General features: G+C 45.1%; 1 protein-coding gene across 6 annotated transcripts in view; it reads left to right on the forward strand.

The window, feature by feature from the left end:
- Positions 1–21,512, forward strand: part of LOC141272985 (uncharacterized) — a 28,307-nt gene extending 6,795 nt beyond the window's left edge. For all 6 annotated transcript variants that reach the window (XM_073684244.1, XM_073684248.1, XM_073684243.1 and 3 more), the window contains 2 exons: positions 29–116; positions 16,788–21,512. In XM_073684244.1, the coding sequence (XP_073540345.1) occupies positions 29–116; positions 16,788–18,724 (2,025 nt within the window). In that variant the 3' untranslated portion in view covers positions 18,725–21,512. The remainder of the gene's footprint in view (positions 1–28; positions 117–16,787) is intronic.
- The last annotated feature ends 888 nt before the right edge of the window (positions 21,513–22,400 follow it).

Genomic DNA, 22,400 nt, shown 5'->3' on the forward strand with positions numbered 1-22,400 from the left:
GGAATTATTTTTGCTTATATTGTAACAGGTTTGTATCAAAGTAGAAGTAAAGGATGAGGAAGAGGAGCTACCGGTGACTATGAATTCCAAAGAAACTCTAAATGATATCACAATTGGTGAGTAGTAACTTACAAGAGTGTGTGTGTGTTGCAAAGGGGGCGCTGTGCAGTGATCACTCTGAGTAACTTCTAGTTTAAAGGGAATCTGTCACACCATGGGGCATTTTTACCTATTAATATGGGCATACAGGTAATATAATGGTTAAACTAGTCTTACCTGTATGCCCATATCTGTGGTCTTGATGTGCAGAAATTGTCTTTTATTCTGTTATGCTAATGAATTCTTCCAGGCTCCGTGGCGTGAGGTGTCTGGAAGAAATCTCCGCCTCCTGTCTTCATTTGAATAGCACCCCCCTTCAGTAGCAGTGATTCACCTGCCTAGAAGAATGATGAGGCCACTGTCCATAGAAGGGAGGAATAGGTAGGTATAATCATGCGATTGCAGAGCGCGAGATTCGGGGGCCAGAAATGCACGTCACAGGCCAGTGTGACACTGATGGAAGGGGGGTGCTATTCAAATGAAGACCGGAGGCGGAGATTTCTTGGAGGCACCTCACGCCCTGGAGCCTGGAAGAAATCTTTAGCATAACAGAATTAAAGACGATTTCTGCACATCAATACTGCAGATATGAGGCATACAGGTAAGACTAGTTTAACCATTCTGTTACCTGTATGCCCATATTAAGAGGTAAAAATGTCCCAGGAGGTGAGGTGACAGATTCCCTTTACTTGATTGTGGGCTACTTAAATGGAACCTGACAGCAGATACATGCTGCACAATCCACAAGCATCGTGTTTCGGGCACTAGCTGCATGATTTCTCATGTATGTTTGACTCTGAGAGAAAAAAATAATAAGCCAATAAGTCAACTGGGGACCAAGTTGCATAGATGACAAATCAGACAGGCGGGTCCCCAGCGGCATCTCCCTGCCCGCTCCCCTATACGCGTATGCAGAGAGAAATCTGTCAGTCACTGACAGCGGGCAAGGAGGCGCCTGTCTTGACAAGTTTCCCACTAAGTGTCACAGGCAGTTGTTTAGGAATGCCAGCAAGGAGGACTGGCAGGAAAAGGATAGCCAAGAGGCCAATTCAAAACTAGCAAGTCCAAATTAAAGGCAGAATCGTAAAGCAGGTCGGTAGTCAGAAAAACAGCCCAAAGTCAGAAGCACAAATAAGCACTAGTAAAACAAGGGGATCCACTAACAACCAGCAGAGCAGTTGCTATAGCTGGCAACCAGGGACTGACTGCAGGAGGTTTAAATAGGGAGAGGTCCCACCACTGCCTTCAGCAGAACTATTAACTATTGAGATTCCAGAATAAGACACACGGGAAACTGACTGGAAAGGAACAAGCATAAATAACACCAGGTTTTAATACACAAGTGCTTATGTTGCCCGCGAGAACTGCGGTGCAAGTACTGCCTAGTGCCAAGAGCAGGGGTAGCTGGAACGATTTCTGCCATGGGTGTTACACTAGGGTGGTCCTTACTTTCGAAAGTGTGTTTTCTTCAGTAGGCACCCCTTGATTCTGTTTCTTTATGTTAACTAAAGATGCAGAAAATAATTCAACCAGATACACACAGATTTTAGGTTCCTACCTACCATCAAACTTTCTGGATTGGCAAACCATGGCCAAGTCCCATTTGCACCTCGTCTAAAAGATCTGCTTGCGGCAGGACGGTGTGAATTTTGCTGAATCTAGCCTGACATTAACACCAACCATCTCCAGCTTGCCCAGCCAATCAATCCTGTCCTCTGATGCTGCTCCTCCTCCCCCAGGTTGCCACAACAATAGAGCTCTGAGAGGATTAATGTGTCTTACTGAGAAGCACTGTCTGTTTTCTGTTTGCGTCAGTTCCTGTACACCACACTCTCTCTTTACAGGCATAGCTCCCAATCATCCCGTTTTCGGCAGGACTGTCCCGCTTTGAGGGCTCAGTCCCGCATCCCGTCACGGCTCAGCTGTTTTCCCGGTTTCTATACTTACCACTCTCTCCTACATCGCTCCGTAGCTCCTCCTCCTCAGGGGTGGGACCGATCATCTCTTCTTAGTGCATAAATTAATTTATATATTCTTCTCATCTCACTCCTGTTTGCGGTCTCACCCGGGACTCGAACTCACAATCACAGTATCAGACCATGCTTCCCAACGCTCACAGGCTGTGTGCTCTAATCACTGAGCTACAGCCCATAATGATAAAGATAGGAGATTTTTTTTTTTTTTTTTTATCTTGACTCTACATTGCAATGAATCCCGAAGCAGAGAGTATACATCTCCATAGAAATACAGTACATTGTACACTGCTCAAAAAAATAAAGGGAACACTTAAACAACAGAATATAACTCCAAGTAAATCAAACTTCTGTGAAATCAAACTGTCCTCTTAGGAAGCAACACTGGTTGACAATCAATTTCACATGCTGTTGTGCAAATGGAATAGACAATAGATGGAAATTATTGGCAATTATCAAGACACCCTCAATAAAGGAGTGGTTCTGCAGGTGGGGACCACAGACCACATCTCAGTACCAATGCTTTTTGGCTGATGTTTTGGTCACTTTTGAATGTTGGTTGTGCTTTCCCACTCGTGGTAGCATGAGACGGACTCTACAACCCACAGAAGTTGCTCAGGTAGTGCAGCTCATCCAGGATGGCACATCAATGCGAGCTGTGGCAAGAAGGTTTGCTGTGTCTGTCAGCGTAGTGTCCAGAGGCTGGAGGCGCTACCAGGAGCCAGGCCAGTACACCAAGAGACGTGGAGGGGGCCGTAGAAGGGCAACAACCTAGCAGCAGGACCGCTACCTCTGCCTTTGTGCAAGGAGGAACAGGAGGAGCACTGCCAGAGCCCTGCAAAATGACCTCCAGCAGGCCACAAATGTGCATGTGTCTGCACAAACGGTTAGAAACCGACTCCATGAGGGTGGTATGAGGGCCCGACGTCTACAGATGGGGGTTGTGCTCACAGCCCAACACCGTGCAGGACGCTTGGCATTTGCCGCAGAACACCAGGGTTGGCAAAGTCGCCACTGGCGCCCTGTGCTCTTCACAGATGAAAGCAGGGTCACACTGAGCACATGTGACAGAGTCTGGAGACGCCGTGGAGAGCGATCTGCTACCTGCAACATCCTTCAGCATGACCGGTTTGGCAGTGAGTCAGTAATGGTGTGGGGTGGCATTTCTTTGGAGGGCCGCACAGCCCTCCATGTGCTCTCCAGAGGTAGCCTGACTGCCATTATGTACCAAAGTGAGATCCTCAGACCCCTTGTGAGACCATATGCTGGTGCGGTTGGCCCTGGGTTCCTCCTAATGCATGACAATGCCAGAGCTCATGTGGCTGGAGTGTGTCAGCAGTTCCTGCAAGATGAAGGCATTGAAGCTATGGACTGGCCCGCCCGTTCCCCAGACCTGAATCCGATTGAGCACATCTGGGACATCATGTCTCGCTCCATCCACCAACGTCACGTTGCACCACAGACTGTCCAGGAGTAGGCGGATGCTTTAGTCCAGGTCTGGGAGGAGATCCCACAGGAGACCATCCGCAGCCTCATCAGGAGCATGCCCAGGCGTTGTAGGGTGGTCATACAGGCACGTGAAGGCCACACACAATACGGAGCCTCATTTTGACTTGTTTTAACCCCTTTGCAACCCATGCCGTATTAGTACGCACATTTACGTACCCCCCGTTCAGTGAGGGCTGCTGCGCTGAGCCCTCACTGAACCGAGCACATGTCAGCTGATTCTTACAGCGACATGTGTCCGCAACAGCCGCGGGTGGAATCACGATCCAGCCGCAGCTGTTAACATGTTAAATGCCGCTTCCGGGTAGCGCGTCATAAGCCCCGCCCATCGGCGACCCCGTCACGTGATCGCGTGTCACCTATGGGTGGGCATGACAACCCAGGGTCTGCAGCAGATGCCTGTGGTTGTCATGATCTGGTCGCTATGAGCGCCACCTAGTGGTCAGCACTCATAGCACAGGACCATTTCTGCTGCCTGCAGGGGATCTGCTCGTCCCCTGTATGTAGCAGAGCCGATCGGATAGTTGCTGCTTCTATAGTCTCCTATGGAGACTATAGAAGCAAGCAACAAGTGAAAAAAAAAACGTTTTTAAAAATATAAAAAAAATATAAAAGTTTAAATCACCCCCCTTTCGCCCCATTCAAAATAAAATATATAAAAAAAAAAACCTACATAGACATATTTGGTATCGCCGCGTTCAGAATCGCCCGATCTATCAATATAAAAAAAGAATTAATCTGATCGGTAAACGGCGTAACGAGAAAAAAATTCTAAACGCCAGAATTACGTTTTTTGGTCGCCGCAAAATTGCAATAAAATACAATAATGGGCGATCAAAACATCGGATCTACCCCAAAATGGTATCAATAAAAACGTCAGCCCGGTGCGCAAAAAATAAGCCCTCACCCAGCCCCAGATCCCAAAAAATGGAGACGCTACAGGTCTCGGAAAATGGCGCTATTTTTTTTTTTTTTTTGTACCAAATTTTGGAATTTTTTTTCACCACTTAAATATAAAAGAACCTATACATGTTTGGTGTCTACGAACTCGTAATGACCTGGAGAATAAGAATGGCAGGTCAGTTTTAGCATTCAGTGAACGTGGTAAAAAAAAATAAATAAAAAACTTTTTTTTGCAATTTTACCGCACTTGGAATTTTTTTCCCGTTTTCCCGTACACGATATGGTAAAACTAGTAATGGCGTTGAAAAGTACAACTCGTCCCGCAAAAAATAAGCCCTCACATGGCCATATTGACCAAAAAATAAAAACGCTATGGCTCTGGGAACATGGGGAGCAAAAAACGAAAAAGCAAAAATGGAAAAAGCTCTGGTCCTTAAGGGGTTAAAGACATTACATCAAAGTTGGATCAGCTTGTAGTGTGTTTTTCCACTTTAATTTTGGGGTGACTCCAAATCCAGGCCTCCATTGGTTAATAAATTTGATTTCCATTGATAATTTTTGTGTGATTTTGTTGTCAGCACATTCTGCTTTGTTCAGAACAAAGTATTCAATGAGAATATTTCATTCATTCAGATCTAGAATGTGTTATTTGAGTGTTCCCTTTTATTTTTTTGAGCAGTGTATATATAACAATGTATTTTTATGGTGGCTGTATACTGAAGTGAAGAAAATACTTATCTTGTTCCTATAATGCTATAAGCCCACGCTCCGTAATGGCAGCTTTTTGGACACAGTTCACCTGCGCTGCGTAAACTCGCCAGCGGTGCGGATTTACAAACTGCAGCATGTCAATTTCAGTTGCGGAGACACTGGTCTCCACTGTGAAATTTCCACAATAAAATGTCATTAGATGCGGAATCTCCACATGGTTCAGTGAACACATTCGGATTTACCTGCGTGATTGTAACGCAGCGTTTTGAACACAGCAAGAATACGCTGCGTCAAAAGCACTGCTGTTCCTGATCGTGGTAATGTAGCGTAAAAGTATTAAAAATAATAAGAAATTATTAATTTATTTTTTTTAGCGTCTACTCAGGTCTTGGGACTCACAAACCTTCACACATTACAGATAGCTGGGAGCTTTAGTGTGCTGAGCCACAAGCTCTTGTGGGGTAATGAGCAGAATTCCGTGTACTTGATCTGTACTGCAGAATCTGACTAGGCTGATAGGAATATTCTGCTGTGTACAATGTATGTATTTTTATTCTACAGGGAGAATCAGGGTATATGCGCACGATGCGTACCAGCCTGTGGGCCCGACGCTGCGGAATAGCTGCCGGTGGCTTCTGCTCAATATGCAAATGAGCGGCGCCATTTTTATTATTTTTTTTTCCCCTGCGGACTTACCTCATAGAGGTTAGGTCGACAGACCCGCAAGAGAAATTGACATGCTGCGGGTCTGGAAAGACGCGCCGCATGTCAGCTTCCGCAGGTGGTCCGCAGGTGCATGGAGACACATGGTAGATATGGGATTTCTACAAATCCCATCCAGTATGCTGTAACATCTGGCTTCTGCGGGTTTGACGCTGCATAAACACGCATTGGCTCTGAATCGTGTTCACATTACCTAAGAGATTTTTTTCATTTTATAAAGTTACTAAAAAAATAATAAAGAAAAACCCTTGATAATGAAAAAAAATGTTATTTTTAATGCATTTATTTTTAAATAATGAACATCAAAAATCAGCAAATGACATGGACATATTTGGTCCATGTAATCATAACGACCCGCACAACACAGCGATCAAATTATTTACAGGGATCGGTAAATGACGTAAAAAAAAAATGGCATAATTTATATTTTTCTCTATTAAACCCATAAAAATGTAATAAAACTGTGAGGCCGTGTTCACACGTAGCGTAAATGCTGAAAACAAAAAACACAGTATTTCTGCACTGTGTGAACACGGCCTTACAGACACAAAAAAACCGGATGTCGTATAGTGAAGGGCAATCTGTCACAAAGACCGGGATCGCCGAACGGTGTGCTGCCTCCCTGGCGCTCGAGTCCGGCACATCGCGGATCGGGTTGACAGGTTACTGGGTGGGGCTGGCGAAGACCCAGCGGTCATGGTCCACATTGGCACCAATGACAAAGTGAGTGGTAGATGGAGGGTCCTTAAAAATTATTTCAGGGATCTAGGTAGGAAGCTTAGGGCAAGGACCTCCAAGGTAGTTTTCTCAGAAATACTACCAATCCCGCGAGCCACACAGGAGCGCCAACGGGAGGTTAGGGAGGTGAATAAGTGGCTAAAGAGTTGGTGCAAGGCAGAAGGGTTTGGGTTCATGGAGAACTGGGCCGACTTCGCTGTCGGCTACAGGCTCTACCGTAGGGACGGGCTGCACCTCAATGGGGAGGGTGCAGCGGTGCTGGGGAAGAAGATGGCTAATAGGTTGGAGGAGTTTTTAAACTAGAGACGGGGGGGGGGGGAAACCAAGGAAATAGGTGGGATGTGAGGCAAGCAAGGGGGAAGGGGAGAAGTGAATATAATGAGGGTGGAGAGGGGGGTGGGGATAGTACAGTTAGATCGTTAGAGAAGAATAGGATGCTAAATAACCCCAAAGTTTTATCTTGCATGCTGACCAACGCAAGAAGCCTGACCAATAAGGCGGATGAGCTGCGGGCGCTTATATCGGAGGAGAGGTATGACATCGTAGGTATAACAGAGACTTGGCTAGACGATAGCTACGACTGGGCGGTAAATTTAACAGATTATAGTTTATTTAGAAGGGACCGGAAACAGGGGAAGGGCGGAGGAGTCTGCTTATATGTAAGGTCACGTCTAAAGCCCAGACTAAGGGAAGATATAGGAGAGGGAGAAGAGGGGGTCGAGTCCATGTGGGTAGAGATAGAGGGGGCAAAAAATAATAATAAAATATTACTGGGGGTCTGCTATAAGCCACCTAATATAACAGAGGAGAATGAGAAACTGCTATTAGGACAAATAGACAAAGTAGCAAAACATAATGAGGTGATTGTAATGGGGGACTTCAACTACCCGGATATTGACTGGGAAACAGAAACCTGTAGATCGCAGAAAGGAAAAAGGTTCTTGACAAATATCAAGGATAATTATCTCTCCCAACTAGTGCAGGAACCAACGAGAGGGAAGGCCGTGTTGGACTTAATATTGACTAATAGGCCTGATAGAATAACTGAGGTACAGATAGGGGGGCACCTAGGTAATAGCGACCATAATATTATCGACTTCAAAATGCCCTTCAGTAGGGTTATCAATAAGGGAACAACAAAAACATTAAACTTTAGGAGGGCGAAGTTTGATCAGCTGATAGAAAACCTTCAACTTATTGACTGGGACAAAGTTCTTAATCAAGGAAATACGAATAGTAAATGGAAAACCTTCAAAAGAATTCTGAATACTCAGTGCGAGAGGTATATACCATATGGGAATAAAAGGGCCAGAAATAAGAGGAAACCAATATGGTTGAATAAGAACGTAAAAGGGGCGTTAAATAGCAAAAAAGAGGCATTCAAGAGATTAAAACAGGAAAACAGTAAGGAGGCACTAATGTGTTACAAGGAAAAAACGAGAACCTGTAAAAAACAAATAAAAATAGCAAAGGAGGAAACAGAGAGACGTATTGCTAGGGAAAGTAGATCAAATCCCAAACTGTTCTTTACGTATATAAGTAGTAAAAGGATTAAATCGAATAATATTGGACCGATAAAAAGTGATGAAGGCAAAATCATAGAGAAAGATGAGGATAAAGCTAATCTATTAAATAAATTTTTTTCGTCAACTTTCACAAAGGAAAAAGAACTAACAGGCGAAATGAGAAGTGACAAACTTAATCCTCCACTAAGTATGACAAATCTAACCCAAGCTGGGGTACAGAAACGCCTCAGTAACATTAAAATAAACAAATCACCAGGACCTGATGGCATACACCCATGAGTACTAAGGGAACTAAGTAATGTGATAGACAGACCGTTATATCTTATATTTAAGGACTCTGTTGAGACTGGGTCTGTACCACTTGATTGGCGACAGGCGAATGTAGTGCCAATATTCAAAAAGGGAGCGAAAAGTGATGCCGGAAACTATCGGCCGGTGAGTCTGACGTCCGTTGTGGGCAAAATTTTTGAAGGCTTTATTAATGAGGCAATCATGGAGCATCTTGATGCTAATAATCTATTAACCCCGAACCAACATGGATTCATGAGGAATCGCTCCTGCCAAACAAACCTGATTGACTTCTACGAGGAGGTTAGCTCTCGAGTAGATCAGGGGGAACCAGTGGATGTCGTGTATCTCGACTTCTCAAAAGCGTTCGATAGCGTGCCACATAATAGGTTGGTATACAAAATGAGAATGATGGGGCTGGGGGAAAATGTCTGCAAGTGGGTAGCTAACTGGCTAAAGGATAGAAGGCAGAGGGTGGTTATAAATGGAATATACTCAGATTGGGTAAGCGTCACTAGTGGGGTACCACAGGGGTCCGTACTAGGCCCAATGTTATTTAATATCTTTATTAACGACATAGTCAACGGGATAAATAGTAAAATATCAATATTTGCAGATGACACAAAGTTATGTAAAACAATTAATACAAAAGAGAACAGTGCAGACCTACAGAGGGATTTGGATAAGCTGGGTAGGTGGAGCATTAAATGGCAAATGAGGTTTAACGAGGAGAAATGTAAGGTCATACATATGGGAAGGAAAAATGGAAGTCACCAGTACTCACTGAATGGGAAACCATTGGGGAATTCAGAGATGGAGAAGGACTTGGGCATCTTGATTGATAGCAAACTAAATTGGAGTGCCCAAAGTCAGGCCGCTGCTGTAAGGGCAAACAGGGTAATGGGATGTATCAGAAGAGGTATAGCTGCAAAGGATGAGAACATTGTTCTTCCACTGTACAAAGCACTGGTCAGACCACACTTGGAATACTGTGCTCAGTTATGGGCCCCAATATATAGAAAGGATATAAATGAGCTTGAAAAGGTACAAAGGAGGGCAACAAAATTAATAAGGGGAATGGAGGGACTGCAATACCCAGAGAGGTTGGCAAAACTAGGACTATTCAGCCTGGAAAAGAGAAGGTTGAGGGGGGACATAATAAATGTGTACAAATATGTTAGGGGACAGTATAGAGACCTTGCCCGGGATTTGTTCAAAAGGAGGGATATTACAGTAACAAGAGGGCATTCACTAAGAATGGAAGAGAAAAGGTTTCAGCACCAGCATAGGAAGGGGTTCTTTACGGTAAGAGCAGTGAGAATATGGAATTCACTGAGTGAGGAGACGGTAATGTCGGATTCACTAAACCAGTTCAAGCGGGGACTGGATGCTTTTCTAGATACCAGGCAGATTTCTGCATATACTTAAAAATAGAATAAAATAGTAGGTTGATACAGGGATTTATTCTGACTGCTGGTTTCAGAGTCGGGAGGGAATTTTTCCTCAGGTGAAGATTGGCTAAGTCATTTGGGGTTTTTGCCCTCCTCTGGATCAACTTTAGCAACTACAGAACTAACAGGTCGAACTTGATGGACGCAAGTCTTTATTCAGCTTTACTAACTATGTAACTATGTAACTACGTAAAGATGAGAAAGTTCTGGCGGCTCCGACTGTGAATGAGGGAACAAAAAATAATCCACAGATCCCAACTAGAGATGAGCAGGACGTACAGATGACGTTGTGCTACCCTGGGTGATCAGAAGCCGCCGGGGACGCTGAATGGTTAGAGATTCATGGCCTCCAGTCCAGCCGCCAGGTAGCACTGATCTGGACCCTGGAATGGAGTCCCTTGAATCGATCCGCTCATCTATAGTCCCAACTGTTCCAGATAAAACGGACAGTCCTGGATTTGGGTCTACACCCTGCAGTCTATGGAGTCTGCTGAATGTCCCTCATTACCAGCGCCCCTCTGACAACTCCTCTTGGTGGGGGAGAAAGAAATAGTAAATGATTGTGGATTGGGGTGTGGCCATTGGCTTGGACAAAATTTGCCGCGAGCACTACACACGCCGCATGATGTGTCCCTCTTTCTGTTTTTCAAAAGTTGGGAGGTATGTTCACAGAGGTTACAAAAATAAAACCTCAAATATAGCAGCTAGCACTGCAGTATGTCAAAGCCAAATTCTTTTCCCAAACTTGGAGTTTCTGCTCAGTTCCTGCTCCAAAAACTCAGCAATAAAATGTTGTGTGCATATACCGTAAGTCTTCTAACTGGACTTCCAGTGATTTGTTTACAGCACATCCCACAGATTCTCAGTTATAGATTGACCTGGTAAATGTAAGATCATCATTACCTTTAACTCTTTGTCTTGTTCCTCAAACAGTTTTGCAGTGTGCCAGAGCGCAATATTCTACTGAAAGAGGCCATTAAGAAATACCATTGCCATGAAGGCGTGTACTTGGTCTGCAGCAATGTTTAGGCAGATGGTACATGTCCATAAATGCCAAAAACCAAGATTTCCCAGCAGAACATTACCCAGGATATCACACTCACTATCCACCAGCTTGTCTTCTTCCCATAGTGTGTTATGTTTTCATCTATTCTCCAATAAAGATCAGACCACAGTTTTCTATTGCTCCGCGGTCTAGTGTAGGTGCTTCTGGCAGCATACAGGGGTTATCATGGACATTTCGACCAGTCTGCAGCTATACAAGCCCATACACAGCAAACTGTAACGTCACATATAATCTGATAACTTTACATAGCCATTAACTTTCTCAGCAATTAGTGCTGTATTAGCTCTTCTGCTGGATTAGACCAGATGAATTAGGTATCGCCCCCCCTGCTTGAAATCTGTCACTTCATCTGAACATAACATTAGGGGCCACATTAGAAAAAAAAATAAAAGCAAAAAATGTGGTTGTGATACACTGTTACAGGGGAGGGGGTCTGCTGCGGACACTGTTATAGGGGTAATGTCCCCCAATTCTGTATCTATATCCCCCATCCTGATATGTATATATGCCCCCTTCCTGGTATATATGGTTCCCCATCCTGGTATGCATGGCACCCCATAATGGTATGCATGGGACCCCCATCCTAGTATGTATCGCACCCCCACCCCTATCCTGGTATGCATGGTATCCCCATCTCCGTGCACACAAAAAAATAAACGATACTACTCGCCTTACTTCCCTCTGCTCCAGCTCTGCATCCTGTTTTGCTGCCAGCAGCTGATCTCAGCATGTGTGCCTTGCATGACATCACTGCCATGCGCCCTCAGGCGCTGAGATCAGCTGCCGGAATAGTCACTGCTCTCCACGCCCAGACTATGGACGTGGGAAGCAGTGACTAATTATTCTCCTTACTAGCGCGCACAGTGTCAGCCGAAGCCGCGGCTCCTGCAGCTGCCTGGTGATCACGTGTGCCTGCTATTAAAGAGAATGAATATTCACTACTCCCCACACCCATAGCTTCAGTGATGTGAAACCTGGAAGTTTTCTCCAGCATGTTATGTGCCGAGAGGGTTAATCAGCCATTAAGTTTTATGTGAACAGCTGTAGAGCGGGTGGGAGGCTGTTCACCATATCTCCACCCCAGGGTGTGGTCTGGGGTTTAAATACATGGACTGCTGAGGCATTCAGTGTAAGGGTCTACAATCAGGCCGCAAGGTTGAGACAGTTCAGCCCTGGAGACCGGGTATTGGTGTTGGTTCCTTCAGTCGAAAGTAAATTTCTGGCCAAGTGGCAAGGGCCACATGAGCTGGTCGAAAAGTTGAGCGACGTCAACTACAAGATCCACCAGCCAGGAAGAAGAAAGCCGTACCAGGTATACCATATCAACCTGCTTAAACCGTGGCTGGACAGGGAACCTGTGGAAGCTACGTGTCTGGGGGCCAATCCTGAAGCCAGGATCGAGGATGTCTCGGTGGCCGAGACACTGTCACCAGCCCAGAAGCAACAGTGCCGAGAAATGCTTCAGCGGAACCGGGACCTGTCTTCAGAGTTGCCAGGATGTACGCAGGTTGTGGAGCATGAGATCCTTACGGAACCGCATGTATGGGTGAACCTCAAGCCATATCGCATTCCCAAAGCATGCCACGAGGTAATCTTCAAGGAGGTAAAGAGAATGTTGAGCCATCGAGGAATCAAAGAGCGGCTGGTCCAGCCCCATTGTCCTGGTGCTGAAGCCTGATGGAGAATGGCGCTTTTGCAATGATTCCAGGAAGCTAAGTGAGGTTTCCAAATTTGACGCCTACCCGATGCCCTGCATGGATGAACTCATTGAGAGGCTAAGTCCAGCTAGATACATCACCACCCTGGACCTAACGAAAGGGTACTGGTAAATTCTCCAGGTGCCAAGGAGAAGATGACCTTCTCTACACCTGATGGGTGCTTTCCATATACCAGGATGCCGTTCGGTCTACAGGCAGCCCCAGCTACCTTCCAGGGGGCCATGGACCGGATCCGGGACTCTCACACAAAATACACCGCAGCTTATCTGGACGACATTGTGATCTTCAGCTCGGATTGGAGAAGTCGCCTGCAGAATGTCCAGGCAGTGTTAGATGCGCTCAGGAAGGTGGGGTTTACTATAAACCCAAAGAAGTGCGCCATAGGAAAAGAAGAGGCAAAATACTTGGGCTATGTAGTTGGAAGGGGCAAAATCAAGCCGCCAGTAAATAAGGTAGAGGCGATCCAGAATTGGCTGCAACCAGTCTCCAAGAAGCAGGTGCAGGCGTTCCTAGGAATTGAGGGGTATGCTTGGCGATTTATCCCGAATTTTGCCATGATAGCCGCACCCCTGACCGACCTACTGAAGGGCCCGAAGGAATTGAAGATTGCCCTGTGTAAGCAGCCAGTCTTGATAGCAGTGGACTTCAGTAAAGAGTTTGTGGTCCAGACGGACGCCTCAGAGGTCGGGTTGGAAGCTGTGATGTCCCAAGAAGTAAATGGGGAGGAACATCCCATCCTGTACTTGAGCAGAAAACTCTCTGTGAGAAAAACTACGCTATAGTGGAAAAAGAGTGCTGGCATTTAGGGCAGGACCAGCAATACTTTAATATTTTCCGGTGACATACGGGCTAATAGAACCTCTGCATGATCCATTCCTGCGTTTTTTCCACTCCAAGATGGCCACCCAAGACATATGAATGGGCCATGTCCAACACCCTCGGTCTATGGGGGCCCAGCACTATTAACTGTTCCACATGCTCCTCCTTCACTTTTGTAACCCGGTGCAATAACTCCCCACTCAACATAAAATAGGGAAATCTTGTGTCAGCCCCTGGCTCCTGTGCAATCCCATTTATGTCTGTGACATTGTTAAAGGCTTCCCTCAGAGTTAGGTTCCTATGTTGGGCGGTCCCAAAATTCTCTCTGGTCACCCCTAACTCTGGAATGTCAGACTCAGGGGCCACTACTTCCTCATCCCCCACCAGAACACAAAAGGGAAATCCATCTGACTTTGGGTGTGGTGATACCTCTTCAGGGTTAACTGGTTTCTTAACCGATCCAGCGAACCCCGAACCCTTCCCCACAGATCCCAAAAGAAACAAAAGTCCCGGCCTATAATAATGGGGTGCAACAAGTCCTGGACGACGCTGACCTCGTGGGATTCAATACCGTGGGCCGTTTCAATGTCCACTCTGGCCATAGAGTAGTCCATAGCATCACCATGAATGGATTGTACGACAACCTTTTTCCCTAGTAAATGTATGGAAACATGGAGGGAAAGAGGAGGAGAGTCAGCTCAGCGGAATGCATGCTGCTTGTATTTCTCGGATGAACTCAAAGATTTTTTTTATCTTGGACCTAATAAATTACTATGTTTTAACTTTACCCTACGCTGGAGAATTTCCCTTTTTTTTTAACCTTTTTCCCTGGGATCAGTTTGAGAGGGAGTGTGGTCCTCACAAGGGTCACCAGACTTCCGGAGTCTAGCAGTCTAGTTATCTGCCAACCGTTCACCTTCACAGGACATGCTTGTGGCCCCTCGCTGGGTGAACAGTTCACACTGCAGGCCGGAGACGCAAATTATGAACAGCGACGTCCTATGTTGCAGTCCATCTGCTCGGAGGTCAGAAGACAACAGGTGGCTATATGGCCTGGGCCGTGGCACCTCCAGCAAATGACATCACCCATAGGGACCTTGGGCATTACTTCCCCCGCCCCTTTGGACCTTGGACATCCCACCCCCTTTTGGGCCACCCACCCCCTATTGGGAGCAACAGTATGGAGTGGGCTGCCTTCCCAAGGAACCCTCCACCCCCTGGTATCTCTCGACCAGTCCGACCAGTTCATCTCCTTTTCGGGGATCACCCTGGGCAACCCAAGTCTGTATTGGCCTTGGCAAGGAATGCACAAACCGGTCCATCACCACTCGCTCTACCATCTGCGCAGGGCATAGAGGACTCTGCTAGAGGACTCCGGCTGCAGCCATTTTTGGACCAGGTGCAAAAGGTCAAACATTTGGGAGCGAGGGGGTTTGTCCTGGTGATACGCCCAGCGGTGGACCTGCTGTGCCCTGACAGACATCGTCACACCCAAGCGCACCAGAATTTTGGTTTTGAGTTTGCCGTACTCCTTAGCGTCCTGCAAGCTAAGTCATAGTAAGCTTTCTGGGGCTCCCCCATCAGGTATGGCGCCAGCATCTCTGCCCACTGGTCTGGCAGAAGTTTCTCCCTTTCGGCAACCCTTTCAAATACAAAGAACTTCCACATCATCCCCGGGGTCTTCTGCAAGGCCCGTCTTACCGCTTTCCGGACGTGGGAGTCATCAGCCGGACTTGGGGTTGGGGCGCTCGTCCTGCCCTGGATGGCAGTTGCCAAAAGCTGCATCTGTTGCCGCTGCTCCTGCTGGTGCTGCTGGATCTGCTGTAACAACAGCCTGTTGGTCTCCTGCTGGTGCTGCTGCGAGTGGACCAGGTGTTTCAGCAGGTCCTCCATTTTGTCCAGCGTCGCTTGCTGGCTTTTAGAGGACTTCACTAGGACATGCAGTCCTTCCTGTAGCAGTCACACATATCTGCTGGGAACGCTGCCCGCATTCTCCACCAATTGTGGGGTTTCTACTCACTTGGGTGCGTCGGGAGGCAAACAGGAGGCATGTTCCTTTAAATGTCCGTGTCGGTATATTACTTCATAAATCAAGGAAAAAGGAAAACAAACAGCCTTCTGTTCAGACAAACAAAGTAAAGCGTCCTTTATGCCAAGTCTCTGGTTAGCCAGTCCTGTGGGCACACAGGCTGGGTAGCGTCCAGTGGCTCTGTCTGGAGACAACAACACACAGGAGGCCTTCTCCCTCCAAACACAGACCATTTGCCAATTTTTTTATATTTTAACCACACTCAGGGGTGAGGTATGTGGGCAGCCAGACCCGCCCATCTCTCACAGCTGCCCGTAACCCGGCCCCAGGTGCATCACACAGTCCTCTTAGTGCTTAGGTGCACTGGAGCAACATTCTGGGTTACATCACAGAGGTCAGCCATCTCTGGCATACATACCTCCCATCGACTGTGTCCATTAGCTACCTTACAATACGTTCATTTTTTTTGCATTTTCTTATCGCTTTTTCAGGCAAATTCCTGATGGAATTCACCTGAAAAAGATGTTGTGCACACACGCTCAAGAAGTACTTGGGGTTGGTAATTTTGTATCACATAAAAGTTATGTTGTAACTGTTTACACATTGTTCTATAACAGGATACTAACTGTGATGTAACATACATGTACATCACACGTCGGGTACGGGTATATGGAGGGGCTTGGCTGTGTTATACTGCAACTGTGGGCTAGGAGACGGTTTAAACAATAAACTGAGATGGTATTCACCTTTCCCTGCTCTAGCAATGGCTCTCTGCCGCTGCTCTGGTCACTGTTTACAGGTTGTAGTAATGATGACACGAATACAGTGTACATCACTGCTGCAGCCAATCACTGAGCTCATCAGCTTGTGCCATCAACATTGATTGACTGCAGCAGTGATGTGCACTCTAGTCATGATGTTAGCACTCAGCCTGTATACAGAGACTGGGGCAACGGTGGAGAGCAGCCACCAGCACAGTGAAAGGAGAGTACCATTTCATTTTATTGTTTTAATCCTCTGCTAGCACATGGATGATAAAATGTTAAAACAAAAAAAAAAACACTTTAGGGTAAATGGTAACAATGCTGGGGTTCATTTAGACATCATAAAGGGAGCTCTTGCAGTATTGCCACTTTTATATATAACCCATGAAGATTATTAGAAATCATATTTTTTCATGTGTTTTAGTTTTGCCATTTTGCTAGGCAAAGTCTAAAAGTATTATTTTTATTTCTAGACCATGGAATTGAAAGAGAGATTGTGACACAAGATTCAGTGCAAAAAAACACCACCATCCAAACTATACATCATGGACTGAACAGCAGAGATCTGTCCCCTGGTCTTTGTAAACACCAAGAACCTTATCTTTATACATCAGATACTGTTACAGAAATTACAACTCATAGGGGAAGTAAATTTCCACATTCTAAAAGTGAGAACAGAACTCCTACTAGTGGAAAAACAGTTAAAAATTCTAAATTTTGGAAATGCTCTAAAAGGCAATCATTCATTTGTGCAAAGTGTGGAAAATGTTTTAAGCACAGGGTATTCCTCTTTACACATCAGAAAATCCACGCAGGAGAGAAGCTATTCCATTCAGAATATGGGAAATGTGTTCTACAGGATACTCCTATTAATCAGCAGAGGTCAAGCAAAGGCATCAACCACTTCCCATGCTCTGAATGCAGGAATTGTTATTCCCAAAAAGGGGTTCTTTTTAATTTGTTTATGATCCATAAAAGTTTAAAGCCATTTTCTTATTCTCACTGTCGAAGATGCTTTACCCGAAAGTCATATCTTCTCCAGCATCAGAGAATTCACTCAGGAGACAGGCCATTTTCTTGCTCCGAATGTGGAAAATGTTTTACCAAGAAATCAACTCTTGGTCAGCATCAGAGAATTCACAAAAGAGAAAAAATTGCTTCCTGTTCTGAATGTGGAAAATGTTTTTACAACAAATCAAATCTTGCTGACCATCAAAGGACTCATACAGGGGAGAAACCATTTTCATGTTTGCAATGTGACAAAAGTTTTGCCCACAAATCAAATCTTAGTAGACATGAGATAAGTCATACAGGTGAGAAACCGTTTTCTTGCTCTGAATGTGGAAAATCTTTTATCAAGAAATATCTTCTTGTTAAGCATCAGATCTGCCACACTGGAGAGGGGAAGTTTTCATGTTCAGAATGTGAAAAATATTTTTCCACCAAATCAAGCCTTGTTGAACATGAGAGAACTCACACAGGTGAGAAGCCATTTCCTTGTTCAGAATGCGGGAAATGTTTTTCCAACAAATCAAATCGTAATAGACATGAGAGAAGTCACATGGGAGAAAAGCCGTTTTCATGTTCAGAATGTTGGCAATGTTTTACCAAGAAATCAGGTCTTGTTCAGCATCAGAGAAGTCACACAGGAAGGAAGCCATACACATGTTCAGAATGTGAAAAATGTTTTTTCAACAAATTAAGCCTTGTTGAACATCAAAGAATTCACACAGGAGAGAAGCCATTTTCATGTTCTGAATGCAGGGAATGTTTTGCTAATAAATCTAAGCTAGTTATACATCAGAGAAGTCACACAGGAGAGACGCCGTTTCTATGTTTGAAATGTGGAAAATGTTTTACCAAAAAATCAAATCTTGATAAGCATCAGAAAATTCATACCGAACAAAAACTTTTTTCCTGTTTGGATTGTGCGCTGTATTTTACAAAAAAGAAAGAACTTGTTGATCATTCCAGAATTCACACGGGAGGGAAGCCATTTTCATGTTTGGAATGTGGGAAAAGCTTCACCCGGAAATCGGTTCTTGTTCATCATCAAAAAAGTCACATAGGAGAGAGACCGTTTACATGTTCAGAATGTAAGAAAAGCTTTACCCATAAATCATATCTTGTTCAGCATGAGAAAATTCACAAAGGAGAAAAGCCATTTTCTTGTTCAGAATGTAGAAAATGTTTTACTAAGAAATCAGGTCTTATGAGACATCAGGAAATTCACTCGGGAGAAAAGATGTTTGAATGTTTAGTGTGTGGAAAATGTTTAACTCAGAAATCTGGACTTGTGAGACATCAGAGAATTCACACAGGGGAAAAGCCATTTATGTGTTCGGAATGTGGAAAAAGTTTTACACAGAAATCAGGTCTGGTTGAACATTTGAAAATTCATACGATATAGAGTGAGGGCAGTATTTAACTCTAAGTTTGGATTTTACCAACTATTATTCAGAAAATATTTTTTTATTTGCAAATTTATTGCTTAAAGTACACCTTTATTTTAATGGGGGGTCCCCTGTTCAGAATTCTCATGTCTTGACCAGAGTAGAGAGCTGTTAGGCCGTATTCACACATTTGTATGTCACGGTCCAACTGCAGGTCTACTCACCCAAACTTGACAGCCATATATTTGCTGAGAATCACGATCCGTGCTCGGATCATGACACACGGATGTGTGAAAACGTAGTATATGATAGAGGAGGACCTGTTCTGTTCAGCTTTGCATAGACAACCCATGGATTTCAATAGGCAGTGTGTACTGATTAATTTCCCGTGTGGTGGTATTGTAAGGTAATTGAACATTTAAAGGGATGCTATCAGCACAGAATGACTGTTTAAACCCAGTACAGGTGCTCGGTGCTTCACGGCGGGACCAATCATTTAAATACATCTTTCCACCTACTTGTTTCCCCTCTCTTCTGTGATTGGCAGCTCTGGCTTCATAGGGCCAGAGAAGGGTGGAGATATCGTATTTTCCTGACTATAAGACACACCTAGGTTTTAGAGGAGAAAATAGAAAAAAATGTAAGCATAAAATGTGGTCATGATGCACTGTTATTGGAGGGGGGGGGGTCTGCTACTGACACTGCTATGGGGTAATCTCCCCCAATTCTGTACCATACCATCCTGGTATGTATGGCCCCTCATCCTTATATATATGGCCCCCAACCCTAACCTGGTATACATGGCCCCATGCCCATCCTGGTATACATGGCCCCATGCCCATCCTGGTATACATGGCCCCATGCCCATCCTGGTATACATGGCTCCCCCAACCTGGTATATATGCCCCCCCCCCAACCTGGTATACATGGTCCCCCTTCCTGGTATACATATCCCCCCATCCTGCAATACATGGCCCCCCCATCCTGGTATACATGTCTTCCCATTCCACCCTGGTATATGTGGCCCCCTTTCCTGGTATACATAGCTCCCCATCCTGGTATACATTGCACCTATCCCCACCCTGGTATACACGGCCCCCCATTCCCACCCTGGTATACATGGCCCCCCCATCCCTATCCTGATATACATAGCCCTCCATCCTGTTATATATGGCCCCCATCCTGGTATACATGGCCCTCCATCCTCATCCTGGTATATATGGCCCCCTCACGCAGCATGCATAAAAAAATAAAGGATTCTATTCACCTTCCCTCTGCTCCAGCAGCATCCTGTTCTGATGCCAGCACCTGACATCAGCGTGTAAGCAGTGCATGACGTCACAGAAATGCGCCCTCACATGGTGAGGTCAGCTGTCAGGACTATGGGCGTGGGGAGCAATGAATATTCATTATCCTTAATAGCGCGCACATATGATCGCCGAGCAGCTGCAGGAGCCACGGCTGCCGCTAACAGTGTGTCCACTACTAAGGAAAATGAATATTCACTACTCCCCAAGCCCATACTCCCACCCACCTCTGGGCGCCAGCTTCACTGCAAAGAGGTGGGCAGGACTATGGGTGTGGGGAGCAGTGAATATTCATTTTCTTTAACAGCCGGCACAGTGTTAGCTGCAGCCGCCGGCTCCTGCCTCCTGTGACCCGCTCCTCTGCCGCTGCGCCCCCCCTCCCCCGTCGTCCACAGCCGGACTATAAGGTACCGTACATCCGGATTATAAGACGCACTCACCTCTTTCCTCCAAAATTTTGGTAGAAAAAATCAGTGCTCTAATCGATTGCTTTCCAAAACGCGTTGGTTAATATTGGTCCTTTCCGAGATCCGTACCGGTACTCACCATGTGACCTGACGTCATGCAGGTCCTGTCTGAATTCAACACGAGCGTGTCAACTATTGGAGGATCTGCCAGGAGCGTTTGTCTCCAGCCGGGACAACGTTCTGCACCTCCTCCGCAGCTACTACTACTACTTGCATGTGGAACACTCATCTGCCAGTAGGAGCAAGCTAGTGCCCTCGTACCCTGCACATCCGGAACGCCACAGGACGCAAAGGAGAAATACGGGAACCATCTACAAGAGGTAAATGTCTACACTGGAATTTCCCAGCGGATCATTACCCATAAGGATATTAACTGTGATCCATGATCATCCATCATTCTAACTTTTAGACTATTTTACAGCGCTGCTGCATGCGATTACGTCTCTATACATCGCTACTCCCGCAACCTGAGGGATCCATGCACCATAACTAGTGCGACTTTTGAATCTGGGCTATCCAACATTTTATTTACCAAGTGATATCCCTCTTTTTCTACAGGGGATTTTCACAGTATGTGACACAGCTAACAAGTTATCTCCATTTATAATCACACATTGCCATTCTGTCCTGACGCCGGAACATAGCAATTCATCTACTTCTAGTTCTTATCAATTGACTAATAGTCCTACTAGTCTCTCTTTACCCACTTTGAATAAAACTTCCATTTTTGATTATTTCCCTGTCTCTGATTATTAGCCTATTAGCCCAGCACGAATACTCACTATTAAGTTTTAGTTACTTACCCTAGACAATTTGTGGTTGTTGTCGTATTTGCTGCAGGCCTAATAGCTATACCTACTAGCGCCCCTATCCTACTCTATTACTAGATACAAAAAATGCCCATAAAATCCTTTTGCCATTAAAATTAGAATATAACAAAGAACTGCCATGAGAAAATTCTTTGAACAGTGCTGCTCAATATGGATGTACTATAAAATACTGTATAATAAATATAAATATTTTGTAAAATATATCTTGTTTGTTTTTGATGAGGTCCACTGTATAAGGGATTTGAAAGGGGTGAAGAGGTTAATGTTGCTTCTGCAGTTACCTGCAGGCATCTTGGCAGGTATCGTACCTACCAATTGTCCCATGTGTTTCCACATTTTACTGCGCTATCATCACTGCCGCTGACCTCCCAATGTGGAATCGAGTGGTGCCAACCCTTTTAGAGTATATGAACACTTTCAGGGAATATATACATTTTTCTCTACTTAAATGCATATATTGTGGGCTAAAATGATTTTTACAAGAGTTGTATTTAAAATGTTCAACAGTTTAGCTTTTACAGCCTCTATGTATCAATGTAAATAGTAGAAACAGTTCTCTTGTCAGTGCAGCTTTCCTCACAAACTGAACAGCACTTCTGTCCACACAATGGCTGCTGATGGAGAAGCATGTAATCAGACCTATCCATCGGCCTCCTTTATTAGAAAAGGAAATTTCCCATGTGAGGTGTTAAACAATTGAAGGAGACTGATGGACAAATCTGGTCATATGCTTCTCCACCAGTAGCCATTGTATGGACGTAAGTGCTGGTTAGTGGCCTTGTAGGTATCTGACAGAAAATCGGGGACCTGCCTGCGGTCTAACATATGATATATATATTGGGTAAATGGCAGAGAAGCATTTGAACATTGTATGCGTTACAGTGTGGAACGCATGCTTCCTGTCATGCGCAACCATGCACTGATGGTCCTGTGCACTTCAACGTTGAGCGCATAGTGATGGACATGCGCGGTAAGCGCTCATGCTTTTGTGCGCTCCAGCGTCGAAGGCAAAAATGAAGACATGCGCAGTAATGACCGGTGTATATTTACTTCCGGTCACATGCAGCGCACACATTGAGACCTAGTGTC

This window comes from Phyllobates terribilis, unplaced genomic scaffold, assembly GCF_046119375.1.
Source record: "Phyllobates terribilis strain yellow unplaced genomic scaffold, ASM4611937v1 Scaffold_5__5_contigs__length_657084704, whole genome shotgun sequence".
NCBI lineage: Eukaryota > Metazoa > Chordata > Amphibia > Anura > Dendrobatidae > Phyllobates > Phyllobates terribilis.